General features: G+C 52.6%; 13 protein-coding genes across 13 annotated transcripts; 6 read left to right on the top strand and 7 right to left on the bottom strand.

Moving 5' to 3' along the window:
• Nucleotides 1-48: 48 nt before the first annotated feature.
• Nucleotides 49-1,844, bottom strand: ASPSYDRAFT_61322 (uncharacterized protein; the record flags this gene model as incomplete). Its single annotated transcript, XM_040849970.1, has 8 exons — nucleotides 49-395; nucleotides 448-746; nucleotides 803-920; nucleotides 967-1,055; nucleotides 1,104-1,203; nucleotides 1,252-1,536; nucleotides 1,590-1,672; nucleotides 1,738-1,844. 8 exons carry the CDS (start codon nucleotides 1,842-1,844, stop codon nucleotides 49-51), a joined length of 1,428 nt encoding a protein of 475 aa, XP_040698624.1.
• A 281-nt stretch (nucleotides 1,845-2,125) lies between these two features.
• Nucleotides 2,126-4,392, top strand: ASPSYDRAFT_210539 (uncharacterized protein). The gene is made up of 2 exons (XM_040843996.1): nucleotides 2,126-3,092; nucleotides 3,137-4,392. The coding sequence occupies exons 1-2, from the start codon at nucleotides 2,477-2,479 to the stop codon at nucleotides 4,363-4,365; spliced, it is 1,845 nt and encodes a 614-aa protein (XP_040698625.1). The 5' UTR covers nucleotides 2,126-2,476; the 3' UTR covers nucleotides 4,366-4,392.
• A 287-nt stretch (nucleotides 4,393-4,679) lies between these two features.
• Nucleotides 4,680-7,092, top strand: ASPSYDRAFT_185794 (Zn(II)2Cys6 transcription factor). Its single transcript, XM_040843569.1, has 8 exons — nucleotides 4,680-4,869; nucleotides 4,931-5,040; nucleotides 5,091-5,885; nucleotides 5,933-6,019; nucleotides 6,066-6,355; nucleotides 6,407-6,602; nucleotides 6,650-6,802; nucleotides 6,858-7,092. The coding sequence occupies exons 1-8, from the start codon at nucleotides 4,780-4,782 to the stop codon at nucleotides 7,051-7,053; spliced, it is 1,917 nt and encodes a 638-aa protein (XP_040698626.1). The 5' UTR covers nucleotides 4,680-4,779; the 3' UTR covers nucleotides 7,054-7,092.
• A 389-nt stretch (nucleotides 7,093-7,481) lies between these two features.
• Nucleotides 7,482-8,841, top strand: ASPSYDRAFT_49902 (SDR family NAD(P)-dependent oxidoreductase). The gene is made up of 4 exons (XM_040847963.1): nucleotides 7,482-8,496; nucleotides 8,543-8,623; nucleotides 8,674-8,779; nucleotides 8,824-8,841. Exon 1 carries the CDS (start codon nucleotides 7,588-7,590, stop codon nucleotides 8,407-8,409), a length of 822 nt encoding a protein of 273 aa, XP_040698627.1. The 5' UTR covers nucleotides 7,482-7,587; the 3' UTR covers nucleotides 8,410-8,496; nucleotides 8,543-8,623; nucleotides 8,674-8,779; nucleotides 8,824-8,841.
• Nucleotides 8,465-8,904, bottom strand: ASPSYDRAFT_93720 (DUF427 domain-containing protein; the record flags this gene model as incomplete). Its single annotated transcript, XM_040852875.1, has 4 exons — nucleotides 8,465-8,496; nucleotides 8,543-8,623; nucleotides 8,674-8,779; nucleotides 8,824-8,904. 4 exons carry the CDS (start codon nucleotides 8,902-8,904, stop codon nucleotides 8,465-8,467), a joined length of 300 nt encoding a protein of 99 aa, XP_040698628.1.
• A 427-nt stretch (nucleotides 8,905-9,331) lies between these two features.
• Nucleotides 9,332-11,383, top strand: ASPSYDRAFT_49905 (putative salicylate hydroxylase). Its single transcript, XM_040847964.1, has 6 exons — nucleotides 9,332-9,800; nucleotides 9,852-10,468; nucleotides 10,516-10,580; nucleotides 10,628-10,706; nucleotides 10,753-10,862; nucleotides 10,913-11,383. The coding sequence occupies exons 1-6, from the start codon at nucleotides 9,720-9,722 to the stop codon at nucleotides 11,257-11,259; spliced, it is 1,299 nt and encodes a 432-aa protein (XP_040698629.1). The 5' UTR covers nucleotides 9,332-9,719; the 3' UTR covers nucleotides 11,260-11,383.
• Nucleotides 11,384-11,877: 494 nt separating this feature from the next.
• ASPSYDRAFT_185802 (uncharacterized protein) lies at nucleotides 11,878-14,877 on the bottom strand. Its single transcript, XM_040843570.1, has 7 exons — nucleotides 14,746-14,877; nucleotides 14,206-14,688; nucleotides 13,666-14,157; nucleotides 13,497-13,613; nucleotides 13,340-13,441; nucleotides 12,886-13,284; nucleotides 11,878-12,833 (listed from the first exon to the last, which is right to left on the bottom strand). The coding sequence occupies exons 1-7, from the start codon at nucleotides 14,854-14,856 to the stop codon at nucleotides 12,138-12,140; spliced, it is 2,400 nt and encodes a 799-aa protein (XP_040698630.1). The 5' UTR covers nucleotides 14,857-14,877; the 3' UTR covers nucleotides 11,878-12,137.
• A 561-nt stretch (nucleotides 14,878-15,438) lies between these two features.
• On the top strand, nucleotides 15,439-17,287 carry ASPSYDRAFT_93723 (sugar porter family MFS transporter; the record flags this gene model as incomplete). Its single annotated transcript, XM_040852876.1, has 8 exons — nucleotides 15,439-15,501; nucleotides 15,571-15,661; nucleotides 15,709-15,924; nucleotides 15,975-16,081; nucleotides 16,128-16,191; nucleotides 16,240-16,612; nucleotides 16,664-16,870; nucleotides 16,918-17,287. The coding sequence occupies 8 exons, from the start codon at nucleotides 15,439-15,441 to the stop codon at nucleotides 17,285-17,287; spliced, it is 1,491 nt and encodes a 496-aa protein (XP_040698631.1).
• Nucleotides 17,288-18,284: 997 nt separating this feature from the next.
• gprI (putative cAMP receptor (Car4)) lies at nucleotides 18,285-19,435 on the top strand (the record flags this gene model as incomplete). Its single annotated transcript, XM_040845343.1, has 5 exons — nucleotides 18,285-18,541; nucleotides 18,594-18,795; nucleotides 18,851-18,915; nucleotides 18,968-19,143; nucleotides 19,194-19,435. 5 exons carry the CDS (start codon nucleotides 18,285-18,287, stop codon nucleotides 19,433-19,435), a joined length of 942 nt encoding a protein of 313 aa, XP_040698632.1.
• Nucleotides 19,436-19,491: 56 nt separating this feature from the next.
• Nucleotides 19,492-21,622, bottom strand: ASPSYDRAFT_49912 (uncharacterized protein). Its single transcript, XM_040847965.1, has 7 exons — nucleotides 21,427-21,622; nucleotides 21,318-21,371; nucleotides 21,032-21,267; nucleotides 20,867-20,984; nucleotides 20,729-20,819; nucleotides 20,391-20,676; nucleotides 19,492-20,342 (listed from the first exon to the last, which is right to left on the bottom strand). The coding sequence occupies exons 1-7, from the start codon at nucleotides 21,548-21,550 to the stop codon at nucleotides 19,677-19,679; spliced, it is 1,575 nt and encodes a 524-aa protein (XP_040698633.1). The 5' UTR covers nucleotides 21,551-21,622; the 3' UTR covers nucleotides 19,492-19,676.
• An 861-nt stretch (nucleotides 21,623-22,483) lies between these two features.
• On the bottom strand, nucleotides 22,484-24,798 carry ASPSYDRAFT_160521 (uncharacterized protein; the record flags this gene model as incomplete). The annotated part of the gene is made up of 2 exons (XM_040842918.1): nucleotides 22,484-23,840; nucleotides 24,146-24,798. The coding sequence occupies 2 exons, from the start codon at nucleotides 24,796-24,798 to the stop codon at nucleotides 22,484-22,486; spliced, it is 2,010 nt and encodes a 669-aa protein (XP_040698634.1).
• On the bottom strand, nucleotides 24,736-25,405 carry ASPSYDRAFT_49916 (uncharacterized protein). The gene has a single exon (XM_040847967.1). It carries the CDS (start codon nucleotides 25,014-25,016, stop codon nucleotides 24,858-24,860), a length of 159 nt encoding a protein of 52 aa, XP_040698635.1. The 5' UTR covers nucleotides 25,017-25,405; the 3' UTR covers nucleotides 24,736-24,857.
• Nucleotides 25,406-25,421: 16 nt separating this feature from the next.
• On the bottom strand, nucleotides 25,422-27,763 carry ASPSYDRAFT_61332 (Zn(II)2Cys6 transcription factor; the record flags this gene model as incomplete). The annotated part of the gene is made up of 8 exons (XM_040849971.1): nucleotides 25,422-25,721; nucleotides 25,785-25,935; nucleotides 26,096-26,742; nucleotides 26,796-27,085; nucleotides 27,132-27,362; nucleotides 27,452-27,537; nucleotides 27,586-27,680; nucleotides 27,728-27,763. The coding sequence occupies 8 exons, from the start codon at nucleotides 27,761-27,763 to the stop codon at nucleotides 25,422-25,424; spliced, it is 1,836 nt and encodes a 611-aa protein (XP_040698636.1).
• Between the last annotated feature and the right edge of the window lie 166 nt (nucleotides 27,764-27,929).

The raw sequence follows: 27,929 nt of genomic DNA on the forward strand, positions 1-27,929 counted from the left end.
AGACAAACGACAAACGGCAAATATGAAATATAAAAGAGCAATACAAGACTAAGTAACCCACGGTATCTCACCAGTCCCCTGGATCTTCTTGTTCAGTCGACGGTAGTATAACGCCAACGAGAGCGCCAGCCCTGTAGCAACGGCACTCATGCCGGCATTGACCCCATGTCCTAGACGGTAGGCCGGGGCATCCTGCGTCCTGTAAATCCAAACACCAATGATCTGACCTGGCCCCGAGAATGCAATGTTCAGGGCGATGGTGAGGGAGTTTGCTGTTGTGGTGCGGACGTTGTCGCCGACCCAGGCGTTGAGCGATGGCAGGCCTGCAAAGACGCTGGTTGTGGCGATGATCAGGAACGCGTACCGGGCGTGGAAGGCATCTGCAGGGAGGGCAGCTATATGAATTCATTAGCAGGCGGTTCATAAAGGTACTGTGTAGTGTCTTACCCTGGATGATGAATGAGATACAAGCGCAGCCACAGGCGATGGTTGCAATGATGCCCCGGTCTTTATAGCGATCGGAGAGCCAGGCTGCCAGCAGAGTAATGGGGTACGCGACAGCATACGGCGGCACTGTAAACAGTTGTGCATCGAGGTCCTCATAGCCCAGTCCGCTGACGATGGTTGGGGCAAAGTAGGCCATCGAGGCAACCCCGGTGCCGATGGTCAAGTAAGTTAAGTAGTGTAGGTAGAGGCGGATCGAGGTGAGCGTGTCTTTGGCGTCAGGCCAGTTGATCTTGTCGTCCCTGGTTGGTGTAAGTTAACATTACACGAATATTAATATTGAGATATGGGATCTTACCCTGACGAACGATAGGGGCCCAGACGACGCGCCTGCAGCTCTTTCTCTTCGGGCGACAACCACCCAGCCTTCTCAGGATAGCTGGGCATGAAGACGAAGACGAGGAGTCCGACAGCAACTAAACGGTCAGCCAGGACTGTATAGAGGTTGAGAGAGGCACTTACTGCTTGGTACACCCTCGATGATAAACAGCCATCGCCAGCCCTCCAGGCCATGACGGCCATTCAAATGCCCAACACCATATGAAATTGCACTGGGAAATCAGATATATATCTCGCCAATTATGAGAATAGCAACCTACCCTCCGAATGCACCGGACAGTGTGGCGCTGCACATAAAGAAGGCAATCCGAATCGCGCGCTCGCTGGGCTTATACCAGAAAGTAAAGTAGAAGATCATTCCTTCGCCAGTGAGCATACTGATTTCAATAAGGTATAAGAGGAGCCTACCAGGAAACACGCCCGCCTCAGCAGCACCCAGGAAGAAGCGCAGCACTGCCAACTCGCTGAATGTATGGGTAAAGCCAATGCCGGTGCAGAAGGCGCCGAACGCGACGACCAGGAAGCCGAGCCAGCGATGCGGCTGGACCAGTTTGAGAGCGATATTGCTGGGGGCCTCGAAGATGGAATACGCGACCAGGAAGAGCATCATGCCGATTGTGTATTCGTGGTCGGTGATGTTGTTGGTCTGCATGAGGGCGTCGCCCGTGTCCTCGTTCATGATTTTGGCATTTCCTGCAGGGGTTAATCGGTGATTGAGTAACCGAGGCTGACGAGGCGTCACTTACCAACGTTGGATCTATCCAGATAGCAGAGGAGATAGATGATGGCCGTGGGCAGAAGCATGCGCCGGTCGATGCGACGGACGAGTCTGGATAAGGGGCACCGTCAGCCAGGGATTACACAACAACAACAGCAGAACAGGGCCTGGAATACCTCTTCTCGGCTTCCGCATCCTCCATGCTCAGTTCCTGAACATCAGCATTCTGGTCCGACCGGCGCTTGGTGTCCAGATCGGCCTCGAGGTTGTCGCTGGCGGCCATCGTGCTGTTTCGTAGAAATTTCAGAAAAACTCAACTCAACGCGACACGAGCACTAGTGGCTGGGAGAAACATCAAACAAGGGGATTGTCGCTGCACGACAGAATGCGCTTTTAAAGGGGGAATCCAGGAGTGTTGCTGTTGCTGGTGCTGCAACTCCTCGCATGGCCAGTGGCTTCGACGCCCGTACCCCGGACTTCATCCTCAAACACGGCAAGATGCGCCCTAGCGACCAAACGTACGGCTCTGGAGAAACGAAGGACTGAGCAGTGGGGAGCAGGGCCCAATCAAAGTGTCCAGTAAAGGTTGATCGGAGTCATGACTCGCTGGGGGTTGCTGATCGCCGGACCGGAGTTGTCCACGTCCAGCCACATTGCACCGTTCAGACACGCTGAATCCACTGCTGATGGAGTCCCCCGGAGCCCTCCGGATGCTCCGAACCAGATTTCCACCTTGTAAGGCTTGTATCGACGGATATACTGCGAATCTTGCGGGGAATGCGGGGGAGCAATGTTTTCCTGGAGCTGGTGCTGAACTACTGGAAGACATCGCGGGATTTGATTCCGCTATAAAGGCTTGTCGTGGACTCGTGGTGAGATGTATAGAGTATACCTGTCAAGGATAGAACCATAATCATGACCGTCTCTCAAGCCAATGGCCCCGTCAATGTACCCCTTGGGAAGTTCCCAGCGACTGCGCCGTCGAGTCTATTCCCCTCAGACTTAGATGCAGTGGCCCAGGGCGTGGTCGATAGGTTCAACGACGCCTTAGCAAAGCGAGACTTCAAGGCCGTCGCGTCGCTGTTCTTTACAGATGGTTACTGGAGGGACCACCTGTGCCTCTCTTGGGATCTCCATACAGCAAAAGGGCGAGACAGCATTGCCAGCTTCCTTGATGCCAATTGTAATCGCGCCTTACAGGTTGATATCGATCGATCCTCTGACTTTCGACGCCCGGTTGCTTGTTCCCTCGATGGACTGGGACACTCCCACGGCATCCAGTTCTTCACTACGATCGATTTGGAATTCGGCAGGGGCCGTGGAGTCGTGCGACTTGCTCAGCAGGACGGGGACTGGAGGATCTTCACATTTTTCACCTCGTTGCTGGAGCTCAAGGGGCACGAGGAGCCACTCAATGGGCGTCGCAGCAAGGGGGTTGAGCACGGCGGTCGTCCTGATCGCAAGAACTGGCAAGAGAGACGAGAGGCTGACGCTGAATTCGGCGAAAAGGAGCCTGCTGTGCTGGTTATTGGTATGTTCTATTTGACTTGATATGACCATATCTGACACAGATAGGCGCCGGCCAAGGAGGCTTGACGGCCGCTGCCAGGCTGAAGATGCTCGATGTCGATACCCTGGTCATTGACCAGAATGACCGGATTGGCGACAACTGGCGTCAGCGATACCACCAGCTCGTCCTGCACGATCCGGTGTGGTTCGACCATATGCCCTACATCAGCTTCCCGCCGCACTGGCCGGTCTTCACCCCCAAGGACAAGCTCGCCGAGTTCTTTGAAGCTTACGCCAAGCTGCTGGAGTTGAATGTCTGGACTCGTACGACACTCAAGGCGCCAGCCTGGAATGGGAAGCAATGGAGTGTCGTGCTGGAGCGTCGCAATGCCGACAATACGGTGGCTACGAGAACAGTGCACCCCCGGCATATCATCCAGGCTACGGGACATTCTGGCGAGAAGTATATTCCGCCCCTGGCTGGTCTTGACAGCTTCAAGGGCGATCGCATCTGTCACAGCTCTGACTTTAAGGGTGCCTTGCATGCAAATAAAGGGAAGAAAGCTGTTGTGATAGGGTCATGCAACTCTGGCCACGACATTGCCCAGGACTTCTACGAGAAGGGGTATGATGTTACCATGGTCCAGCGCAGCACGACGTGTGTCATTTCGTCTGAAGCTATCACTGATATTGGCCTTAAGGGTCTCTATGACGAAGATGGTCCTCCCACTGAGGATGCAGACCTGTGGTTCTGGGGCATGCCAGCTGAGCTGCTCAAGACACAGCAGATCGGTGTCACTGCAATCCAAAATGACTATGATCGAGAAAAGATTACAGGTCTCGAGAAAGCAGGGTTCAAAGTGGATAATGGACCCAACGGGGCAGGGCTATTGCTCAAGTACTTTCAGCGCGGAGGGGGATACTACATCGACGTCGGAGCCAGCCAGCTCATTATCGACGGGCATATCAAAATCAAGCAGGGAGTAGAGATCAGTCAAGTCCTCGCTCATGGCCTGAAATTCGCCGATGGGACTGAGCTCCAGGCCGACGAGGTTATGCTTGCGACGGGCTACCAGAACATGCGCACGCAGACAAGACGTCTCTTTGGCGACGAAACGGCCGACTCAGTGGGTGACGTCTGGGGGTTCGACGAGAGCAGCGAGATGAGAGGCATCTGGAGGCCATCTGGACATAGGGGACTGTGGTTTATGGGAGGGAATCTGGCAGTGTCGCGGTACTACTCGCGTATTCTGGGCCTGCAGATAAAGGCGACCGAGCTTGGTTATAGAAGATAGACTTAAACCTGAGTATATAGAATAGACCGCAGTACCTACTGAACACAATCACTTTGTTGTAGTCTGTAGTTACCATTATGGCCTGAGTCCTGAGTCCTGACGCAGCTCGGTGGAGAGCGTGGATCCGGAGCACTGTTAGTCTCCGGATATGCCCCAGCAGCCTCGCAAGGAACCGGATTATTGGCCCAAGATCGCCTTCACGAGGGCAGCCAGTGGATCCCCGATGGAGAAACAGCCTTCGCCGGGCGCTCCGGGAGTCCAGGCCCGCACTGGGAGGGTGGCCGCAGTCTGGCCGTACTTTCGAGCTCCGGACTCCGGGACCAGCTCCTCCCCCTGGGCCTCTGCCACGCTAGGCTTTGCCTGTTTGATTCGCCTTTTCTGCTTCAATCCACCTTGCTTCCATATCAGCCCACCATGACTAGTCACACCAGCGAGGAACTGGGTCCGGACCACCGCAACGAGCCGCCGGGGGGCAAGAAGCGGCGCCACGACGTCGCCAGACAGGTATGCTCTGTGATGTGTATCGCCGCCATGGCCTCGCTAATATGCAAGTAATCATCATCAGGCCTGCGAGCGCTGTCGCGTGAAGAAGACACGCTGCGACGAGCAGTTTCCTTGTGGGCTGTGTCGGGGACTGGGCGCCGAGTGCGTCTACAGCTATCGCAAGCAAACTCGGTAGGTCTTTTTATTCGTTATCTCTACAGAGGTAAATCTGATGAGGGTAGTAGCGAGATCTCTTCGAATGCTCTGCTCCGGATGCTGGGACGTCTGGAATGCAAGCTGGATAATATTTCCGCAAAGACGGCCGCTGGCTATTCCCCCAATGCTGGCAATATCCCACACCCAGGCACGCCCTGGACAGCAGACAACCCTCCACCACCTACCTATGTTTCTCCTCCAGCGCACGATGTCGTTGAGAGTGCGCCCAGCTTCCCTCCATCCGCCGTCGTCCCCTGGAGTGCGCACCAGGTCATCCTATGGAAGCCGATCCTCCCGATGCTGCCGGACGCGATCAAGGCGATTGTCAACGAGCACGGCGTCGACTACTCAACAGCGCTTGAGATGAAGAGGCCCCGTCTGCCAACGGGTCCGCGGCCGGGGAGCAGAAACGAGACGGACTTGCTGGGGAATCTCAGCGTGTCGATGGTGAAGGAGCTGTGCGAATCGTACTTTTCCACATTCCACCTCACATACCCGATGATGGACCGCACATTCTTCCTGCGCCATACGCTGCCTGCGGCCATCAAGGGCGAGTTTGGATACGACGTCGAGAGCTGTGTTGTGCTGGCTGTGATGGCCCTGGGCTGCTGGTCCAAGCGGGCTCTGGGGGAGTTCCACGAGTATCGGGCCCAGGGCCACCGCAAGTTATCGGGGAGCAGCGATACCAGCTATGAGTACATGGGGCCTGGCGTTGAAGCGAGTATACCAGGGCTGGCCTTCTTCAACGAGTCCAGGAAACGCATCGGGTGGCTGATCAACGACAATGACATGCAGAGCTGCCAGTACTATCTGCTGTCGAGGTATACTATTTAGAATGTTTCAGCGAGGCATCACTGACTGTTTATAGTATGTTCTATGCACAACTGGTGCGGCCTGTCGACTGGTGGACAATGGCCAACCGAGCCAGCACCTGCTGTCGCATGTTCTGGGAGAAGTAAGACACCCGGTCAGTCTTGACAAAGTAGGGCTAACAATCGTAGTGTTCCCACCCCCTGCGACGAGTGGATTGTAGACATGTGGTCGCGGCTGTTCTGGAATACCGTCATGTTCGATGCTATCCTGGCGCAGGAGCTGAAGCTCCCTGGAGGCCAGCTCGACGAGCTCTCGCAGCGCGTTCCATTGCCCACGTTTGTCAAGATGAAGCAGCCTGCGTTCCTCCCGATGGAATCAGAAGCTGAAGAGGACGATTCTTTCTTTCATTACCATTTTCTGGCGCAGGTCGCCCACCGGATCCTCTTGACGAGGACCAAGTCTAGTATATTTTTCACCAGTACGTCCTTTCTGTCTGTCTTTTTTCAGTCCGTTCGTGCTAACTGGCCAGGTGAATATTCATCGCATTCAGTAGAGGAAGAATTGTATCAGCAGCTTGAGAGATGGCGAAACCAGCTGCCCACGGGTCTTCAATTCGACGACGACCACCTGGCTCCATTGCCAGACTCACCAAGTGAGATCCTCGTCGTCTCCTGGCTTCGCTTCCGGTATATCATAGCCAAGTTCCACTTTGGGAGACCCCTGCTGTAAGAAAGACCTCTTCCATCACATGTTCTTGACTGATTTGAAACAGGCACAAGGTCATCAGCCGGCCAGAGGACACGACAGATGCGGAGCTGCGCAGATGCGCAGTAGTCTTTGACCAGATCTTCCAATGGGAGCCCATTATCAGGGTCATCGCAGTGATGCCGAGCTGTATGCCGCTGAAGTTTCAAATATCCTCACAGTACGTTCTTTCCCAGCCCCGTTGTGCGAATAGCGTGGTTAATCACCAGCTGTAGACTCTACTGCCACATCATCCTTGTATGGTGCTTCCGACACTGCAGCGATCCCAGGGTACAACAGGTTGTACCCTCGCGATATCGATCGTGGTGCAACTTTGCGCTGGGATTCTTGCAGGAGACTGCGTATTCCGGTCCCACGCTGGCGAAGGATGCAGAGATCGCCACGATTTTATGCCAGGACTTGATCTATTAGATCTACAGTAACTTAATATAACTAATGACTGACGGCCCACTACGTTCTTTCTAAGTTCCTATACTGTACTGGTCTGCAGTAGTCTACAGTGGCGGGTCGAGAGCCAGTTCCACTCGTTTTGATAGACAAATTGTAGATAGACATCACCGTCTAATCTCTGCCGAGACGACCCGCCCAGAACCAGCAGACGAGGCTTGTATCATAGTATACGGTAGTAGTGGGATGCAGCTCCACCAGCTCGGAGGGATTCCGTGCGTGGCGTCCACCACCGGAGCTCCCTCCAGCACGTCCGGGCGTCCACACCACGCGGCAGAACATGAAAGGGTTGGCATTTCTTGGACTTGGATACCATATATCGGAAAGTTTCCGAACTGCGCTTTGATCACAAAAAATTCAAGGACTGAAATGCCGCGTCGCGCGGCCACGATCCTCGTAGAGCTGTTAGACTTAAGACGCTGGCTGGCCGGATTTCCCTATAGTGCACGCACTGCATTGTTCGCTTTCTATCGCTGACTCGCCGTTCACCACGCTATCATGTCCTTCGCTACATACCCCGACCTTAAGGGCAAGGTCGCCCTCGTCATGGGCGTCGGCCAGACTCGCATCCCCGGCTCAGACACTTGGGGCAACGGCGCTGCCATGGCGCGACTCCTCGCCTACAGCGGCGCAAAGGTGGTCGGATGCGACCTCTCATTACCGGCGGCAGAGTACACAGCGAGTCGAATTCGAGAGGAGGGCGGGGTCTGCGATGTCATGCAGGCGGACGTCACCTCGTCCAGCGACGTGCAGAAGGTCGCCGACGCCGTCGTGGCGCAGTACGGGCGAATCGATATCCTGATTAACAATGTCGGTGCCACTGCAACGGGCGACCCGGCGACGATGCCCGAGGAGCTCTGGGAAAAGCAGCTGCAGATTAATCTTACGAGTGTCTACCTGGCCTGCCATGTTGTGCTGCCGATTATGGAGAAACAGGGATCCGGGGTTGTCATCAACAATGCGTCTATCGCGGGCATGCGGTACATTGGAAAGCCGCAGGTTGCGTATTCGTCTGCAAAGGCTGCGGTGATTCATTTTACAAAGGTCACTGCTGTCATGTATGCACCCAAGGGGGTGCGGGTGAACTCGATCGCCCCGGGGCTCATGTACACGCCGCTGGTTGAGAGCTTGAAGACGAGCGGGCAAGAGGAGGCTTATAACAAGATCATGCAGCAGCCAATTCCACTGGGGAGAATGGGCGATGCCATTGATGTTGCCAATGCGACTGCGTTCCTGGCCAGTGATGCGGCCAAGTATATTACGGGGCACAACTTGGTCGTAGATGGAGGCTTTACCAGCAGTGCTGTGTCGGTGTTGTAATGCCATTAGTGATGATGATATTTGATTATGCATAGACTATTTATCGATACCAATCTTATTCCTCTGTGATGTCCACCTGCTTTTTATCTGTTGATGTTAGAGTGCGCAAGAGAACCCTGAGGCTGCAACTCACCGAAAGCGACATGGTCCTTGATATTAATAGCGGCTTCATATGGCTCTTTATAGTACCAAACTGCATTCTGGTTTGTTTTTCCTGACACCCACCTTAGTTGGGCGTCGATTGTATGGGTGTAAGCTGCTTACCGTCGACAACTACGCTCCAGTACGAAGCGTGGCCTTTCCACGGACAGAATGTGGAGAGATCAGAGGATTTAAGAATGCTCCTATCCTTGATAGAAGACTCTGGGAACTGTATCAAATTAGCAACGTCTAATAGAGAGATTATCTACATACGTAGATATTGCCTTCCACCGTCTCCCACGAGTCCGTCTCGGCGACGACATGGTCGCCCACTTTTGCGATGGCATGAGGCATTTTGGATGCTATCCTGACGGTATTTCCTACTGTAATTTGACCCAAGTACCCCGTACACTGCGATCAGACGAATATCCTTGACCCCGCGTGCTGGTTATATACGAGCTGATGCGGGGGACGATTACTAATTCTAATATAGAATGCGTCATAAGCTGACAATTAACTGATTGATACTGAGTTGGCTACTGTATATTTTGATCAAATCAATTTTACTTTTATCTCCAGAATGTACTGCTGCCCTGCCGGAGATGTCTGAGATAACCGGCCCATGCAGCCCCGGATACCAACAAATCAACTGAAATTTGGATATGACAGGTCAGATAGTAAGAGAGTACCGAATTGATGCTCGCACTTACAGTGTCATAGCATATTTAGCCTGTCGAGTCTCTCACCGGCGCTTCCTGCATTGACCCGCACATACTCTCTGCTCGGACAAAGCCTCCATTACTAGGTACTCTATCATCAATTTATAATGGATAACAGCAACATACTATCTTACCATGCGATGAAACAACCCTGCGCTCAAGCACCCTCAAGTCGAGAGTAGAGAGGATGATGGTGGTCTTCGGGGGCCGACGCAAGGGCAGGGATATTGCAGCAAGGAGACGTCGAGTCCAGTTCGTCTCTGGCTGGACACAATCGACGCGGTGTAACACGAATCTGACCGGTTCTTATCATCAAGGCGACTGAGACGTCTGTCAGTCTCACCGTGACTCGACCTCTGGAATGATCCGAACCCATCTTCAACCAACACCGACTACGGTTTCTTACGCAGACACGCAGCCTTGACTGGCGGGATCTCACTCACCCTAGATATGAAGGTCATTATTGTCGGAGCTGGAATTGCTGGTCTTGCTGCCGGAATTGGTCTCCGTCGCAAAGGCCACGATGTCAAGGTGGGGGGTTCTTGATGGCGAAATCACCGCCAGGAAACTAACGCCTGACAGATATTCGAACGCTCAAGCTTGCTTCGCGAGGTTGGCGCAGCAATAAATGTTTGCCCCAATGCCTCCCACGTCCTTGCGCAGTGGGATTTCGACGTGAGGAGAGCGCGCATGGTGGAGGCACACCGGCATCTGTTGATATCAGGCACCTCGCTCGACACCATATCCGAATTGCAATATCCCGACTTTACTGGACTGTGCGGTGGACCGTGGCTTCTGGCGCATCGAGTCGATCTTCATTCAGAGCTGCGACGCGTGGCCACTGACCCTGCAGGATTGGGAACGTCTGTGGATATTATCCTGCGTGCAGAAGTCGTCGACTACGATACTGAGAAGGGGTTCATTACACTTGCAAATGGCTCGAGACACCATGCCGACCTAATTGTGGGAGCAGACGGTGTGCATTCTTCTGCTCTCCGTCATGTTACCGGCCAGGCAACTCCTGTCGTGACTACAGGCTGGGCTGTCTTTCGGTTCTTGTTAGCTGTTGAGGAGCTACGAGCGGATCCTGATATAGCTTGCCTGCTTGAAGGTGGCGCCACAAAACTTGAGGACGGTTTGATGAAAATATTCGCCGTCGAGGGACACATGCGACGCCTGGTTTGGTATCCTTGTGCCGAGTAGGGCTAACCACATATCGTTCTTGGACAGTGCTGACAATCAATAGTAACTCTATCCAGAACTTCGTCGCTGTGCACGAAGATAGAGAGACAGGGGACCATGAACGCGAAGGTAGGAATCCTCGCCTTCTTTTCAGCTGTCCAACTAACAATGACCAGACTGGCAGCGTTCTGCTGAAGTCGAGGACGTGCTCTCCTACTTTCACGACTTTCACCCTGATGTTCTGAAGATTATCAGGTAGCCTACCAATATTTCCCTCGATACAATTGCTAAGCAAGCATAGGAAAGCGACGAGCATCACGCGGTGGCCACTGTTATACCGCGATCCTATCCCAACATTCAGCAAGGGCTGTCTGCTGCTCATCGGCGATGCGGCGCATCCCATGCTTCCCCGTGAGTTTAGAAACATAATTTAAGCTGTCTATCATACTGACCCATTTCAGATCAAGGCCAAGGGGGGGCTCAAGCAATCGAGGATGCGGCGGCACTAGGTGAGGTATTTGCAGACCTTCAGCCCGATCCCCCGAGGGACGAAATACGCAGGAGGCTTGAATTATTCGAGAAAATACGGCTTAAGCGGGTCTCGGCAATGCAGATCCTGTCACTCGCTGGACAGGACCAGGCATTCAGGGTGCGTGAACAGGCGCAGCAGTATATGCCCGACGGTGTCAGTGTGCCTACAAACCAGCCGGAGTTTTGGGACCATAACTTTGGCTACGACGTGATTGAGGACAGTAAGCGGCAGTTGCAGACTTATTTGAAGCGCAGGCCTAATGTTGCTTCGTTATGAGCGCTATGGCTATGATATTTACCCTATTCATAACATCCGATTCATGACAAGGCCAATCCTATAACACCCTGCTGCCGGCTGTGATAGTTCTTGCTTGCTCAAATCAACTATTTAATAGATCAAGAAATTTATATTCGAATGTAACCTCTTCAAGACCCTCATTGCGCCAGAGTCGCAGGCACATGAACCATACTGTATCAACACATTCGGTCATCTTATCCGATGCAAAGTAACTGTGCCGGAAGATATAACACGAAGTCTCGCGGTACGAGGGTTCAGATTCCCAGTAAGAAATGAGATCAGTGGACGAAATGGCCAGCTGCTCCTGGTTCGACAATGGTCGCGACAGTTTTATGCTCGCACCAACAAGGGTTGTTTGTGTGTCCTGGCCATAAGGTAATATAAATGGGTCAAAAGTCGTCGTCATTTTATTGCCTGTGCAACCCTCTTTGTCCCATATCGTGATAGAGAGTGGTAGATACTGTAGAGTTGTCCTTGTCAGAGATCATTCAATCAACTGTAGTATATACTTACGAGATCTGGAGTAGGAAATGCCACAACTTCGAGCAGAAAAACAATCCACAATATTATGGGAGACCACCGTGTCATCATTGTTGAGGAAAGTGACTGTATTAGATCAAATGATAATTTTTATCTCATGAGGATGGACAACAGATATGTAGAACGGTAACAAAGAATTCGCCTGCCCAAGTCACACTATGGCTTGAATGAAGCTATAAAGGATCTGATATAAAGGACAAGGATAGATCTGAAATAGATATAAAGACTCCCATGTCTAATTTCTTGGCAAGAAATTACCAGAGTAATTGCTCATACAGTCGCCATCATATATCAGACTCAACGGTTGCAGCGACCATCTAATCCAGTGTGAATGAAACGAGGGAAACCCCTTCATGCAGACGCAGAATATTCTCCCCAAGGACTTCCACATTAGCAGATTGAATACGCTTGTTTACCACTTTAATCTGCACGGGTGTAGCAATGCTGCCTTGTATGACCTGAGCAGTAGTCCCCTCATCAGTCTCGCGGATTCTCATCGCAATCTTAATCTCTCCAGGGTTTTCATAGTCTGCGATCCGAGCTGTCGTGTCCATTCCTTCTATCCAGTTTACCAGGAGAATCACGTCCTTGCTCCAGTCGTACACTACGCTGCCCGTGTCCGGGCTTAAACTGCGGAATATAGCATAGCCCGGGCGCAGGAGTACGGGCAGGGAAAAGAAGTCGTGCTTCTCAGTTAAATACTGACCCCCAGTGCGCATCTTTCCGTCTAGGATACCATACCAATCTCCCTTGGGAAGATAGTATTGGATATCGCCCTCCGCGTTGAACACCGGTGCAACCAGGAGGCTATCGCCCAGGAAATACTGCATATCCTGATACCAGGCCATGGGGTCGTTGGGATACTCCATGAATAGAGCACGCAGCATAGGAACACCAGTTTTGTGTGTTTCAATAGCGCTGGAGTAGAGATATGGCATGAGAGAGTGCTTAGCGTGCACGAAGTACTTCAAGACTTTGTCCGCTTCGCCAGACTCATCAATCAGCCAGGGGACCTAGTTCCTAGTTAGCCATTTCCATAATATGAGAGACATGGTTCTGTCTTACTCGGAAACTACCACTGCCATGTAACCTGGAATGGCTGGAGAATAACCCAAATGCAATCCACCTCTTGAACAGAGCAGGATCAGGTTTACCCTCAAAGCCACCGATGTCGTGAGCCCAGTAACCAAAGCCAGAAAGTGCCAGACTCATTCCGCCGCGCAGGGTTTCGGCCATGGCTTCGAATGTGCTGTACGGGTCGCCGCCCCAGTGCACGGGGAATCGCTGGCAACCGGCTGTGGCAGAGCGAGCAAAGAGAGCTGCCTTGTGCGCACCAAAGTTCCTCTCCAATACCTCGAAGGTGATTTTGTTGTAGAGGAAGGAGTAGTAATTGTGCATCTTCTCAGGGCTGGAACCGTCATGGTATACAACGTCGCCGGTGGGGATGCGCTCGCCAAAGTCGGTCTGCCAGCCTGGTTAGACAAGACACAGAATTTGCTAGCCATGGCAGGTAAGTCACCTTGAAAGAATCGACGCCCATGTCGAGCAGTGCTTGGAGCTTGTCTTGATACCATCCACAGGCTTCTGGGTTTGTGAAATCGATAAACCCCATGCCAGCTTGCTGAATCTCCACTGTAAGCCGTAGCCATATAAGACTGACAAAGGTGAATTCTTACCCAGAAGTCGTATTGCCACACGCTGCCATCAGTTTTCTTGAGGAAATAGCCCCTGTCGGCGGCCTCTTCGAATATTGCGCTCTCTTGAGCAATGTAAGGATTGATCCATACACAAATCTACATTCCAGTCAGTACTAAATGAAATATCCAGGCAGGAATAACCACGTACGTGTATACCACGGCTCTTAATCCGCTGCAGCTGCCCTTTTGCATCTGGAAAGTAATCTTTATCAAACTCATAATCACACCACTTGAACCCAGGCATCCAGAAACAGTCGAAATGGAAGACGCTGACGGGAATGTCGCGCTCTGCCATCCCATCTAGAAAGGATGTGACCGTGCCTTCGTCGTACTCGGTTGTGAAGCTGGTGCTCAGCCAGAGCCCGAACGTCCACGCAGGAGGGAGTGCCGGCTTGCCTGTGATGGTTGTATATCGCTGTACAATTGACTTTGGGTCGGGCCCATAGATCAGATACATTGCCAGGGACTCTCCAGGCACGGATATGTTGACTCGTGTTGTTCGCTCGGACTGGATCTCGAAAGAGATGAAGTTCGACGTAGGGATGAAGACCCCGTATCCTGCAGAGGTGACGAAGAAAGGGATGTTTTTATATGTCAGTTCCGAGCCAGTGCCGCCGTCTTCATTCCAGATTTCAATGCTCTGAGAGGGTTAGAAGAGTACGGAGAGGATACTGGATATATTGCATACCTGTCCATTCTTGACAAAAGGCCCGAAACGCTCGCCTAGTCCGTAGACCTTGTCGCCAACCCCGAGCTGCAGCTGGTAGGTCACCCATCTCTGGCCCTTGTTGGGATCGAGATAGCTTGCGCGTGGATGCAGTGCCGTCGTCCCTTGCTTGACATATCCAATTGAGCGCCAGCCCAGCTTGGTCAGGAGTTTGCCATTTGCATGGAAGCTGATATCGAACGACTTTGGGCGCGTATCCACAGACGCAGACAGGCTGCCTTCTTTGAGGCTCAGACCCTCTGCCGTTTTGCTGGTGCGGCCAATAGATGCGCGGTCTGGTTTTCCTCCAGGAAACAGTTCAAAGTGTGGTCCTTGAGTGACGCTTTTCTGTCTCGTCCAATGGGTTGAGGATAGACAGAGAACGTGGTCGACTGGGGAGCTCAGGGAATGGGTCAACGTCGGATTGTTCAGCGTATCCCCGCGGTGGTTAATTGGCTTCGAGGACTGCACAGGTCCTTGTCAGTTCATAATCTATATGGGCCGGGTCTTCTCTATTCATACCGTGACAAAATGCAGTTTTTCGTCGCGAGTCTCAGCGACGACCGTCTCGACTGCCCAGTCGATGAGAGTGTCTGGCGCTGGATGCCAGCAGCCATGTGAGAACTTTACCATTTTGCGTATGTCTATCTAGCAGCTAATTAGTTGGGCACGCATCGATGGGTGTGAGGGTGATCTTAATGTATGTCGAGGACATTCTCCAACCATCGACTACAAGGCCACATTGGGTATCCCGAGGCATTTTAGGCAGCGGATATTCGCATGAGACCTTTTTTTAGCCGGCCATCCAGTCAAGTGTGACTTTTCTAGTCTTTCTTTGAGCTTGACTCCAACATTCGGTCCTTCGCGTCTGGGCGGACAGAATACCAAGCCCTCCGGGTGGGGTGCTGGCCTTGGATCTGGGGTTCTGGGGTGCAGCCATATCGTATCAATCCCTCTCCATCGGAATATTTTTGGATATGCTGAGATTCGAGTCGTCTGAATTGTCCGCTGGATGTGATCACGCGCCTGACTCCAACAGGACTTGTATTTAGCCTGCACTACGTCGGCGAGTCGTTACGAGGGTTAGCTCAACGATAGGAGGACGACCTCTGGTAGTTGTACCGGTTATTTAAATAGATATATAGACACCAATGCCACGTCAGTACGTATATTCATTTTTCCTGTTGATCAGTACTTGGAGGTCGCCAGTTCACAATGGCTGTGGCAGATCGTCTCAGCATCAACGCCTACACATGGGCCTGCGGTCTTTTTGCAGCGGTATACAATTCTTATCTACCCCAAAGCAGTGTACCTTTGAATTTCTTGATGTTAATTGTCATGGTATAGGTTGGCTCCTTATTGTATGGTATTGACTCGGGCATTGTATCGACGGTCATCGCCCAGCCAGAGTTTCTCGATTATTTCGCACCATTTACACGTCAGTGCGTCTTTATCACTCTGTCGCTATCTCTAACAATCCTCTAGCAAGTATAAAAGGAGCAGTTGTGAGCACGTTTGGAGCGGGCACTGTCTTTGGCGTGTTCTTCGCCGGCTGGAGTGCGGATGTCCTGGGACGGAAAAAGACCATCGCGATCGGTGCGGTGATCGCGCTGATTGCTGGAATAATCCAGGCCGCCACCGTGCACGTTGGAATGCTGATCGCCGGTCGGATTGTGGGGGGATTTGCGGTGGGCATAATGAGTGCGTGTGGTGTTAACAGTTGGTAGAGCAGCAGTAACTGATCAATGCAGATATGACGATTCCAATCTACAACTCCGAGATCGCTCCGTCGCATAAACGCGGTCTGATTGCTGGTCTGCATGCGCAGTTTGTGGGATTTGGGTTTGCTCTTGCAAATGTGTGTCCTTGCACATTCTACTTGGTCGTCTTTCTGACTTTGGCAGTGGATAGGGTTTGGCTGCTCGTATGCAACGGGCGAGTTCCAATGGCGGTTTCCTCTTGCATTCCGTATGGAGCCTAATCAGATTGTGTAGCCATGGGCTAATAACCTTCTAGAATGTCTTCCGGCCTTAATCATTCTCGTGGGTATTTTCTGGTTGCCATATTCGCCCCGCTGGCTGCTCGAACAAGATCGCGACGACGAGGCCCTTGCAGTCATCAAACGCCTTCATGGGCAAGAACACGCCGACGATTCGTCCGCCCGAGCAGAATTCCATCAGATGCGAGAGCAATTGCAGTTCGAGAAGACGCTGTACGTTGCTGGGTGGGCAGACCTCTTCAACCGGCCCAGCAACCGAAAACGCCTGGTGCTCGCTGTGCTTGTCCAGGCTTTCACGCAGCTATCGGGAATCAATGTTATAAACTACTACCAGACAGATCTTTATAAGGGACTAGGAATGAAAGGACACAATGTTACCTTGCTCGCGGGGTATTTTTGGCCCTGTCCTTTTGGTCGTTCAGCGCACTGACAAACTCTCAGTATCTATGGCCTGGTCGGACCACTGGCCAACTTAGTCTGTCTTTATTATGTTGACACCTGGGGTCGCAAAAAGACCCTTTGGATTACGGGCATAGCTATGTCGCTTGACATGGCTCTCGTCATGGGTCTCTCGGGAGGCTTCGTGGATAGTGATAACATGGTTGCCAAAGGGTTCACCATTGCGTTCATATTCTGCTTCTCAATGATGTATGAATCAGTATAACTGAAATCCATGATAGCTAACTAATTTACAGATACTCCCTTGGATACAACTCGATCCACTATATATATGTCCCCGAAATCATGTCGATGGCCATCCGGGCAAAGGGCTCGTCCATTTCAGTCGTCTGCAACGTCCTCATCAACATCATCTTTAACCAGGTCTCGCCAGTTGCGTTTGACAATGTCGGGTTTAGATACTATGCACTTTTTCTATGTACGAATATCGTGGGGGCCATCACGGTGTTCTTTTACTTCCCGGAGACCAAGGGCAAGACGTTGGAGGAGATCGGCGAGATCTTTGGGGAGGACGTGGTGGTGGCTGATCTCCAACAAGTGCGCGAGAAAATCGAGGCTACTGGAATGGTCGAGCGAGTGGAGGAGCAAGTGGAGGAGCGAAAGTGATGCACTTTGCTACGTTGGTGGATTGAACTCTGTATAGTATGTAAACGAACCATTCAGGCAGGGGACCACGCGAACCTGCAAATCGACACAACCCCACGGCTAGAATCACATCATTGAATCCAGATATTCGATATGAGCCTTGGCCTTAAATTTGATCTTGTCGGGGCCAACCCGAGCGCTGGAGCCCGCCTGGTCAGGACACAGTGCCCCTGAACGTGTGCCAGCACAGCCACGGCCATTACGCTATTTCTGGTCGTGAGACAGCCTGACAGGTCATAAGTTGCTATAACCGCTGATACCGCATGAATTGTTGGAATCAAGCTCGTGCTCGTGTCGATCAGGTCGGTTGAGCGTGGACGCCAAACGGGATAGGGCTGCCATTGCGACATCGAGCCATCGATGAGATCTTCTGTCTCCGCGCAGGGTCCAACTTTGTGATTGTCATTTCTCGGCTGGACCCTTGACAGACGGGCAGCCCCGATGCTGTTTCGTGAGTCCGATCGGTTACGGGGCCGTTGTGGATAGGGATATCATGCTCGACCAACATACGATGGACGACAAGATATCTCCACATCAGGGGGTTTCCACACCGCAATATACTGGATTACTGATTTCTCTGTATCTATTGGAACCAGGGCACTGGAATCGCACTTCGCAGGCGCAATCTCATGCCGCGGCAGTCCGAGGAGGAAGAAAAAGCAAACAAGCGCCGGCAGTGGAGCTTTTGACGGTCTATCACAGCTGCTGCTGATGGCGTAATAGCGCTCCAGATCGCACAATTGCTGCTCAGTACAATTCTGTCTCTTTGCTTTTCTCTGTCACTCACGCCATCTCAGCCATGTTCTCATCATGTCCCTCGCCAACTTGCGGCAACTTCTTGCCATAGATATGCGACATCTGCACGCCTCATGGATCTCGCCAGACCCCTTGATCAGGGCACAGCATCCAAGATCTCTCGGCCATCTTCTGGTCCCTGCCAAGGGACACCAAGCTCACGATGATGCTTTCTGAGTACCAGCTGCATCAACTGTCCATTGCTGGGCGGACGTCCTCTGCCCTGTCGCTCCTCGGCGTGGCCACCATCTTCGTGACCTTTTGCTCTTCCCAGAACTTCCGCAGTCCGACGCATCGGATCATGCTCATCAATGCATTCTACAATCTGTTCGACTTTATCGCCACGATGATATCCGTCAGCGGGCCAATGGCCGGCAATGAGTCCGGGCTGTGCCGCTTCCAGGCCTTCTGTTTGCAGATGTATGCTTCATATACAGAATCCAGGGAGTCCGTCCGGGGTCTAACAGAGCAGGTTTCCCGTTGCCGACGTGCTTTGGACGCTTGCCATGACCATTGATGTTGTTCTCGTCGTCTTCTACCACTACGAGCCCGAGGCGCTCCGCAAGCTGGAGAAGACATACTTTGGAATCATCACAACATTGACCTTCGTTCCGGCACTCGCCTTCCTCTTCGTGCGCAGTGCAGAAAGGGGCCCATTGTACGGCGGCGTGACGGTTGGTAGTCCTTGAACCTGTTCCTGTCAGGCATTGTGCTGAGTATTATCTGCAGTTCTGGTGCTCGATTTCTCCTAATTGGGTGCTTTTCCGTATAATATTTTACTACGGGCCAATATGGTAGGTCTCTCTGTATCTGCCACAGCTAAACATTCATGACTGACCGAGCTAGGCTCATCATCACTCTTGTCTTTGTTCTGTACCTCTTCATCGCTCACGAGATATTCAAACTGAGGCATGAGTTGATGCTCACTCGCAACGACTGTCTCGCCCTGTCTTCCACAGCTTCTGCAAGCAATGGCTCTATCGTGCGGACGCAGGGGGATAACGATGCGAAGAGTTTTGAGAGTAAGACCACCCCCAGGGGTCATAATTGAACACTACTAACAGCGTTTCAGCTCCTATAGTGCGTCGTCATCAATCAGGTGTATCATTGCGAAAGTTCCTCCTCATGCCTTTCCTCTTCTTCCTCGCGCTGTTAACGACATGGGTTGCGGCGACGATTAATCGCATCTATGCATTCAGGTATCCTGGTCAGGAACCCTATGGGCTTATGGTGAGCGTCGCTGCCCTTAATTCGCTGCGAGGGTTTTGGAACGGCATCATCTTCGTCACGATGCGCTCTAAAGGACGGAGATAGAGTACAACGTGGTGGCTTATGTTGAATACAACGGTTGGGTGGACATTGTTCGGCGTGGCGTTTGGGACTATTTGAATAATGAATTATGGCTTATAACTTATAGCTCAAAATACAATTCAGTCTTTCATCTCATACGACAATTGAATTCTCACAAAGTGTTACATGGTCAGACTACGCGAAACTACAGACTCGATAGAGAACAGACACAGTACCGTCTCTCGCCTCCAGCAAATACGACTTACTACGACTTCTTAGCAATCTCCGTATGAACAGTCGGGCCCTTCTCACTCTCTTCGCCATGCTGCACCGAGACCAACTCGACCACCTTCTCTGTCGCCGCTTGTCCACCGATAATGGCTTCGTCGCCATCAAAGTACTTGGCAATCTCCTCCAGCGGCGTGTTCTTGGTCTCGATGTAGAACTTCCAAACAACAAACAGTTCAAATAGCAGCCAGACACAGTACACAATGCAGTATTTCCAGCCAATGTCCTCGATGGCAATCGGGTTGACGTACTGGTTGAAGAAGAGACTGAGCGACACGCAGAAGAACATCAGCGTCAGACCTTTGGCGCGCAGGTTGTAGGGGAGAATCTCGGAGGAGTAGCCGACGAGCAGCCCGCTGAATCCGACGTTGTAGAAGATGTAGAAAATGAAGATGAACACAATGACTGCGTTTCCGGCATTGTTGTCTTCGCCGCCTGGGCCCTCAGGGTAGCGTCCGAGAGCGATGGTCATGGAAGTAAAGGAGAGGAGCATGCCGATGCAGGAGGTCAGAAAGAGACGGCGACGTCCAAACTTGTCGACAAAGAAGCAGATACCGGTGGCAGAGACGACGTTTATAGCGTTGAGGATGGAGTTGATGCTCAGGACCGTATGGCTGTTTGTCACTCCGATAAGTTCAAGGAACTGCTACTGTCAGTTATGTGCTACTATACAGAGGGATATATCACACACCTTGGGCATGAAATAGGAGACAAGGCCGTTTCCAGACCATTGCGAGAAGAACCCGATAGAGATCAGGATGATGGAACGGTGTCGGTTGCCAGGAGTCGACCACAGCTGAGACCACCCGTTGCCCTCGAGTTGCTTCTCGAGCGAGATGGTTTGCTGAATCTCGTCGAACTCCACATTAACCAGTTCATCATTCTCGTCGCCTTGGGCGTGGACATATGCCAGGATCTTCTTCGCCTTGTCTAGCTTGCCCTTTGAGATCAGCCAACGGGGCGATTCAGGTACCAGCCTGATTCTGTCAGCTTGGATTCTCGTATATAAACCAAATCCAGTGGAATTACCAGATAAAAACAAGTTGGCAAACTGAGGGGACGCCTTGCAGGAGGCAGGGCACACGCCAGGACCAGTCGCTTCCACCAATTTGGTTCGTGCCTGTGTCTGTTATTACCACCTTCGCTGGTAGATATAGGTTGGCTTACCAAGTGCCACGCAAGCACCGATTAGACTACCTATATACCACAGCGAGTTGTAGATCGTACTGTAGACAGCGCGGTGCTGGGGATGTACCAGCTCGGTGACCAGCAGGGGCGAGCATTCCTGTCGACTGTCAACATCGCTTCAGCTCAAACATACCAGGTACAGACCTGCGCAATTCCGAGCCCAAATCCCAGGATAATCCGACCAAAAACAAACAGCTCGATCTTGTACCCGATAGAGACCATTGCGACGCCAAACAGCATAATCGTGCAGCCCACGACAACTCCGAAGCGACGGCCGAGAAGGTCAGCGATGTAGGGCACAAAGGGAATGGCAACAACTGTGCCAATAGACATGGACGCAGCGAGCAGACCAAGGGTTGCTCCTGTGGGATTATTGTATGCTGCACTCGATTAGCCTCGCTGGTTATCTATACCTGGGCTCTCGACTTACAGGCATTCCAGGCATCGAGGGCCTCCAGACCATTCATCAGCGAGCCATCATAACCTGCAGAATTGTCAACGTCGTGGCCTATAAATGGGAAAAGCGAGTATAGACCCACCGTTTGTCGCAGAGGTAATCATAGCTGCCCAGAGGGTCAGATAAACAAAGCGCATGCCCTTCATCCTCCACCATTTCACCTTGGGCCATTCGCGGCCCGCGAGAGTAAAAGTGTCTTTTCCCATGGCGGACTCGAGCGGAACTGTTTGAAGGGTAAAAATAAAGAAAAGCAAAAGGCGTATCACTCCTGCCTTGAGGGAGACGCGCTGAGTCCCAGCCGGGCAGACAGGGGAGATATAAACCCCGGATCTCCATCACCAACCCAGAAGCCGCCTCACACGACCCTGGCAAAACGGATAAATTGCAGGCTCGAGGGCTTAGCGATGGGGCTACTAAGCTTGTTCTCGACTCTGGATGTAACAGCAGGGGTGCGTGCAACGGGGAGCCAGAGCGAGGTACGAGGTCTGGCGCAGATGATTGGAAGAAGACCACCAAGTGACCAAAAGGGCTTCATCTAAATTATCCGGGGAGCGGGGGTCTGAGGCACTCGAGGATTCCGCTATACTCAGAGAGAGCCCTCCCTCTCCACATTCCCCGGACGGTCCAGACCAGTCGCACGCGGCGAGACATGGACCGAACCAAGAATCCAACACGACTTGAATGTCAGAGGCAGACTGATTGGCGGCACAGGGACGCTACGATGCAAGCGCAAAGCCTCAGGAATTAGGGTCGAAACAAGTCCTCTACTGTTTGTCAAACACCATCGGCAGGACACTCCGAGGTGAAAGAGGAAACGTCCATCAAGCCGTGGCGAGCCGAGAGACCAACCAGCCTATACGAGAACACTGACCTGGAACAACTGGTTAAATAGCCTGAGCCGGCTATCAAGATGTCCAAGCGGACCAGAGTATGGCTTTTTTTAGACCCAACACAGGAATTAATGATATCTATTATTATATTCCATATGGCCGGTTCGTTGCATCGAGCAGCATTATGGCTGAAGACACACTGGGCATGGCTTCACTTTGACAGCCCTAGCAATACTGCACTGAGTTCCTGTGTCCGAACGAACACGCCGTTCTATTATTAATTCTCTATCTAGAAATACACGGTCTAATTTACAGCCAGCCCTTGGGTCCACCCCACTTGCCGCTCAGCATCGACTCGTAGTACACCCACGGGAAGAAGTGCTTCTTGAGCAGATAGAACTCCTTTCGCGGGATCGCCTGGTCGATGCCGAACCAGTTGCCGAATGTCTCCTTCGGGACTCCGCCGTACTTGAATTCTGCGAGGAGGACCTTGCCGTACTCGGTTGTGAGCGGGCATGATGTGTACCCATCGTACGCCGCGTCGGGCTCCTTGCCGTCGATCGAGCGGAGCAGGTTCTGGACGAGAACGGGCGCCTCGGCCGTGACTGCGGCGGCCGTCTTGGAGGTAGGGAGGCTGGATGCATCACCGGCAGACCAGACGTTGCCGTACTTCTTGTGACGGGTAGTAGCGTCGTCGACATCGACATAGCCGGCCGAGTTGGCGAGGGCGCTGTTCTTGACAAAACCATGGGGTCCCATCTTTGGTACAACGTGCAGGAGGTCAAAGTCCCTGGTGACACTGGATTCCCCGTTGGGCCGAGCAAAGGTGGCCTTCTTGCCGTCAATGGCAACCAGGTCGTGTTGGAAGAGTCCTTCAACGCCACGCTCCTTGCGTAGCTCCTCAAGCTTAGCACTGTACTTGGGGACACCGAACATGGTCGGGGTGCCAGTGGCAAACGAGATCTTGATGGGCGAAGCAGCAGGGTTGCTGGGGTTGTAAAGGCCGGCCTTCTTCCAGTAGTCAAGGGCGAGCCACATAATCTTCTGGGGAGCACCAGCACACTTGATGACACCAGCAGGCTGGGTGAAGATAGCAGAGCCCTTCTGCAGCTTCTCAATCGAGGGGAAAACATTGGCGCAGGTATCGTATGAGTAGACTGTCGAAACAGCAGAGTCCGGGGCTGCCAGCGCCTCAGACAAGCCCTTGATGCTCCCAAAGTCGAGGGTTATACCCGGAGCAACAACGAGGTGATCGTAGTTAATCTTGTTGCTGTTGCCAAGCGTGATGTAGTTTTCCTCCGGGGAAAATGTGCCAACACTCTCGTTGTAGAACTTGAGCTTGGGGTCGATCAGGCCATGCAGCGGCTGGCGCAGCTGCTCTCGGGTCTTCACACCACCACCGACCAGCGTCCAACCCGGCTGGTAGTGATGCCAGATGGCAGGATCAACAATGGCAATGTCATCCTTGACAAAACGACCGGAGCGCAGCAGCTGGTGACTGATGGCCAGACCAGCAGTGCCTCCGCCAATGACGACGACTTTGTGGTTGCGCGCCGCAGAGGTGACAGGGGACGCTGTCGCGAAGTCCCGGTTAGCTGAGCGGGCAGCCCGAAGAGCAGATGCCAATTGAGGGCGCATCATTGTGATGGATCGTCGTATACACCGTCTCCTTGCGGCGAGAAAAATCGATGCGCGATGCGAAATCGGGATCCTGCGGTGGCGGGGCAAATGCTGAGTCAGCGGAACTCCGATCGCGGCAGACACCCAGCGAGTCACGGGACCCTCCCGAAGCGGAATTAAGTCACATGACCATGTCAACAAGTCGCCATTATCTTCTGATTATTTGCAAGGGGAAGCTGCTGGTTATTGAGCTGTCTTCACTTGTAGAATTATGCAGAAAAGAGCTACTCAGAAAATGCAACCAAATCATCTTCTGCGCGTCGCGTCCACTCCATCCAGCTTCCATCGTACAGCCTGCGCTCCATCTCATACCCACTCAGCTGCAACGCCAGGTCCAACGCGGCCGCCGTCACCCCGGAATTACACGTTAGAATCACAGGCCGCTGTCCGTCTACACCCGCATTTTGGAACTGAGCCTTCAGCTCCTCTGCCGACAGTATAACCTTGTCCTCCCCGAGGATCGACGCCAGCGGAACGTTCAGCGCCGAAGGCATGTGCCCTGACCGCAGGGATGGATTGAGCTCGGGCTCAGCTCCGGAGAACCGGCCGGGAATTCTAGCGTCGATGATCTGAAATTGCTCTTGCATCTTGTTGGACTTGACGAGGTCATGCAGCTCGTCGTAGGATATCACCTCTTTTGGATCTCTCACGTTAACGGGATAGTCCGGCTGGCAACGGGGAAGTACGGTCAAGGGGCCCGTAGCAATAGGAAACCCCTCTCTAATGTAGCGAGGGAAGTTGTTTAGGACGTGAACGTCTCGCTGTCCAAAGTGGCGACAGGCCCATGCCACGCGAGGCGAGGAGTAGAGTCCCACCTCCAGTGTATCGTAGACCACCAGGATATCGTCCGGATGGAGGCCCAGTTCAGTCATGCATTTGGCGAAACGTGAAGCAGAGGGCAGCATTTGTGGATACGGAGATACAACGTCTTTTATCTCGTCCATGTTGAAGAATCTGTTTACCGAGTTAATGCGTTTTACGTTGGTGTTGGTGGAACATATATTTACATCGAGCCCGGTATATGCTGGCTTTGGTATGAGGCGAGGTGGGATGCTGAGCCAGCCGCGACCGGAATGATGCGCCGCGGGGACGCGCCTGTGAGAGCAGAGTGAAGCTCATCTGGAGAGACCAGCAGAGAAGGGAGAGGGGTCGAGGTGTCCATCGTAATTCGTGCCTGTGTTTTGTGGTGGTTGTCGCAAATTCGGAAATTGGATTTGGATTTGTTGGTAACGTCGGGTAAGGTACGGTACCGCCATACCAAATCAGCCACGCCTAATAAGAAAAATACCTGTCACATGTATACAGACTGGAAAATACATCAACAGGCAAGGCTTGAACCAGATCGTCTCTTGAAGTCTTCTTGCCACATTTGACCTCGCTGCGCTTATTATCAGAACTTGAATGTAGACCGTCCTCATCAAATGATATCTGATTTCTACGTGATTAGTTGGTAACGGACAATTACTACAGCATGGCCTGGTTACTTGTCCCTCTCAAAACCCAGATAAGTCTGGAAAGTCGCAAATTAAAGGATCCATGACACAATCTCAGCTTCCAAATACAATACTCAATTCCACCAGCTCTCGTGCCAGTTCCGCCAAATGAGTTCACTCTCGATCGCCCGTACAAAATCCACCGGTTGCGACAGCGTCTGGCCGGTCCCAGGCCTGGCTGGGTGCCTACCCCCGGCTTCAGGGTCCCAGTCAAACGCGATCTGATGTTGAAGCTCAAAGGGAATGCCGAATGTATCGTCGAATTGGGGTTGTGCTTGCAGGGAAACGTCCGCTGAGAGGCTCTGCATTGACTCGAACGGCGGAAGAGGTTGCAGATCCGGGTTTGGTTGGGGAGGCACTTGGGCATCACCTTGCTCACGAGTATCGGACAAGGCAGGATCTAGGCTCGCTGGAGGTTGCGACCCCTGGAAGACTACCGTGAGACCCTGTGCAGGCGCTCGTCCCGAGTGCACTGCCCGGGAGACATCATTCAACGCCCCCAAAGCATTCGCAATTGGGGCAAAGTCAGGCCGCACAGAGGCTACATCTGTGATGATTCTCACGAGAGTCTCCAGAGTGCAGATGTCGCTTTCACACTCGCCCAGGTCGGTCGAAGAAAGGATATGGTAGTAGAGGGTGAAGAAAGCGCAGAACGGAAAGAATGAGAGAAAGCTTGGTTATGTTAGGTGCTATGAGCAAGAGAGCTGCTCTTGGGCCAGGAAGTAGAACTCACTGCGTATTGAAGCACCCCCCGTATGGTGCGAGATCTTTCCTCGACCACTCGTGGATGATGCTGATGATCGCCCTTGCAGACTGGACTGCCTGTGGGTGCGCAGCCTGGTCTGCTGCCATGATCTTGCGCCGCATGATGATGATGATGCTGTGGAAGGCAATGACGGTCTCTGCATACATCCAGCATTCGAATTGGCCTAGCTTGGGCGACCTAGCCACCGACGACAGGTCCCAATCGTCGTGAAGCTCTATCAACTGGTTACAGCAATGATCTACCTGCCGGACAAGTTCCTCATCCGTAAGGGTCTCAACGGCGTTGAAGTAGTCGTCAAGGATGAAAAGCGCCCGCGACCACACAATGAAGAGTGCGCAGTCACCCCGTTTGGGCTGCGAGGTCGCCGGCGAGATGATAGCAGGAAGACGGACTTGAGTGGGTGGGCACCGAAGTGCCCTGGGCTTATCGTACCACGTCATGAAGAGGAAATCGATATCGACCAAGAACCAATGCAGCCGCCGCTGGGTCTCTTTTGCGGCTTCTTCCTCAGGCGAGCGAGCCGGGCTTAGGTCTACATTATGGATCCCCTGGAGGTCGCCGAATCGACAGGCCTCGCGGTGGAACTGCCATGCCAGGTGGTAGTCGAAGTTGTTGATAGCCAGCCACGCCTGGATCGACCATCAGTAGGGGCCTAAGATCAGCCTGGATAGGACGAGCTTACAGCCATAGACGCAGCAAGAACGTCCAGCTGCGTTCCTTTTGCGGACTCCAGCCATTTGGGCACCGACTGGAGGCAGAGGTAGTAGGTTCTGGTCCCCAGTCTTTTCTCGCCCTCGGTCCCGATGCTCTGGCCATAGTAGATGGCACTGTAGTAGATCACTAGCATTACGGGATCAACCTGAGCGTATGGAGAGTCGATTATATGAGGCATTGCTCTCAAGAATTTCGGGTCGACGACAGCCGTGAATGAGTGGAATACGGTGACATGCGGTAGGATCATATCTAGAAAGGCTACGATGGTCAGTACAGTGGCTGAGGTGCATGGCGACAAGCATACTGTCTATGTATCGTTTCACATCGTCAGACAGCAGATAGTCTCTGCTTTTGTCCACCACACTCATGCCCGGATGAGGACTCGGAGCAGCCAGCTGGTCCAATGCGGTGTCCAGCCGTGTGATTGCGTTGTTGACGGTGGATTGCGCGGGCTTCGAGGCGAATCGACTCTGGTTGGTGAGGGATTTGATGCTGTCCTTCGCACCGCTAACCATTTTATATAAGAAAGCTGTCGCTGTCAACGTCCGGCCGAAGAAATGGAATTGCCCTTCTGCATACTGTCATGTCCAGGCTCCGATTCGAGATTCGGGGCAGCTATCTCACTGCCCTGTGTTGACGGTGAGTCTTTCTTCAGGCGTTCCTCCAGAGTCTCCAGCCGCTGGTCTAGACGATGGATCTCGGTCCTATGTCTAACCCCTAAGATTAGAGTGTCAACAAGCTGGAGGGATGTTACTCACCGCGATCCTCGGGCCTTCCGCTTCTCGGGGTACAGGCACTGCACTCCACTGCCCTGGCATCTTCTGCATTCTGGCTCCTCTCGATCGCATTTCAGCTGGAGGAGTGTCAGCGCATTGTTGATCAACATGAGAACGCGCAGACCTTTCGGTCTCTGCACCTCGCGCACTGTAAAAGCATTAGTTCTGCCACAGCTCATCCTGAACTAGAAAGGGTAGTTTTATTACCGAGAGCTTGATACGAAAAGAGGCAGTGTGAGTCTGCATTTCCGAGGCGAGAATGCAGTCGAGCTGTTTATTGATTCAGGGAGTGGGCGTCGGACTGATATCAGACCGCTTGTCCGTGG

The sequence above is a fragment of the Aspergillus sydowii genome (assembly GCF_001890705.1).
Source record: "Aspergillus sydowii CBS 593.65 unplaced genomic scaffold ASPSYscaffold_13, whole genome shotgun sequence".
Taxonomy (NCBI): Eukaryota; Fungi; Ascomycota; class Eurotiomycetes; order Eurotiales; family Aspergillaceae; genus Aspergillus; species Aspergillus sydowii.

Coding starts and splice junctions, on each gene's coding strand:
- ASPSYDRAFT_185802 (XM_040843570.1), bottom strand. CDS start 14,856: ATGGTAAAGTTCTCACATGGCTGCTGGCATCCAGCGCCAGACACTCTC. Junction 14,689..14,745: donor AAAAACTGCATTTTGTCACG/GTATGAATAGAG, acceptor GGACCTGTGCAG/TCCTCGAAGCCAATTAACCA. Junction 13,285..13,339: donor TGGGCGTCGATTCTTTCAAG/GTGACTTACCTG, acceptor CCAGGCTGGCAG/ACCGACTTTGGCGAGCGCAT.
- ASPSYDRAFT_49905 (XM_040847964.1), top strand. CDS start 9,720: ATGAAGGTCATTATTGTCGGAGCTGGAATTGCTGGTCTTGCTGCCGGA. Junction 10,469..10,515: donor GTTTGGTATCCTTGTGCCGA/GTAGGGCTAACC, acceptor GACAATCAATAG/TAACTCTATCCAGAACTTCG. Junction 10,581..10,627: donor AGGGGACCATGAACGCGAAG/GTAGGAATCCTC, acceptor AACAATGACCAG/ACTGGCAGCGTTCTGCTGAA.
- ASPSYDRAFT_185794 (XM_040843569.1), top strand. CDS start 4,780: ATGACTAGTCACACCAGCGAGGAACTGGGTCCGGACCACCGCAACGAG. Junction 5,041..5,090: donor AGCTATCGCAAGCAAACTCG/GTAGGTCTTTTT, acceptor TGATGAGGGTAG/TAGCGAGATCTCTTCGAATG. Junction 6,356..6,406: donor GTCTAGTATATTTTTCACCA/GTACGTCCTTTC, acceptor CTAACTGGCCAG/GTGAATATTCATCGCATTCA.
- ASPSYDRAFT_49916 (XM_040847967.1), bottom strand. CDS start 25,016: ATGGACACCTCGACCCCTCTCCCTTCTCTGCTGGTCTCTCCAGATGAG.
- ASPSYDRAFT_49902 (XM_040847963.1), top strand. CDS start 7,588: ATGTCCTTCGCTACATACCCCGACCTTAAGGGCAAGGTCGCCCTCGTC.
- ASPSYDRAFT_210539 (XM_040843996.1), top strand. CDS start 2,477: ATGACCGTCTCTCAAGCCAATGGCCCCGTCAATGTACCCCTTGGGAAG. Junction 3,093..3,136: donor GCCTGCTGTGCTGGTTATTG/GTATGTTCTATT, acceptor TGACACAGATAG/GCGCCGGCCAAGGAGGCTTG.
- ASPSYDRAFT_49912 (XM_040847965.1), bottom strand. CDS start 21,550: ATGGGAAAAGACACTTTTACTCTCGCGGGCCGCGAATGGCCCAAGGTG. Junction 20,985..21,031: donor TTGGGCTCGGAATTGCGCAG/GTCTGTACCTGG, acceptor GACAGTCGACAG/GAATGCTCGCCCCTGCTGGT. Junction 20,343..20,390: donor TCTCCTATTTCATGCCCAAG/GTGTGTGATATA, acceptor TGACAGTAGCAG/TTCCTTGAACTTATCGGAGT.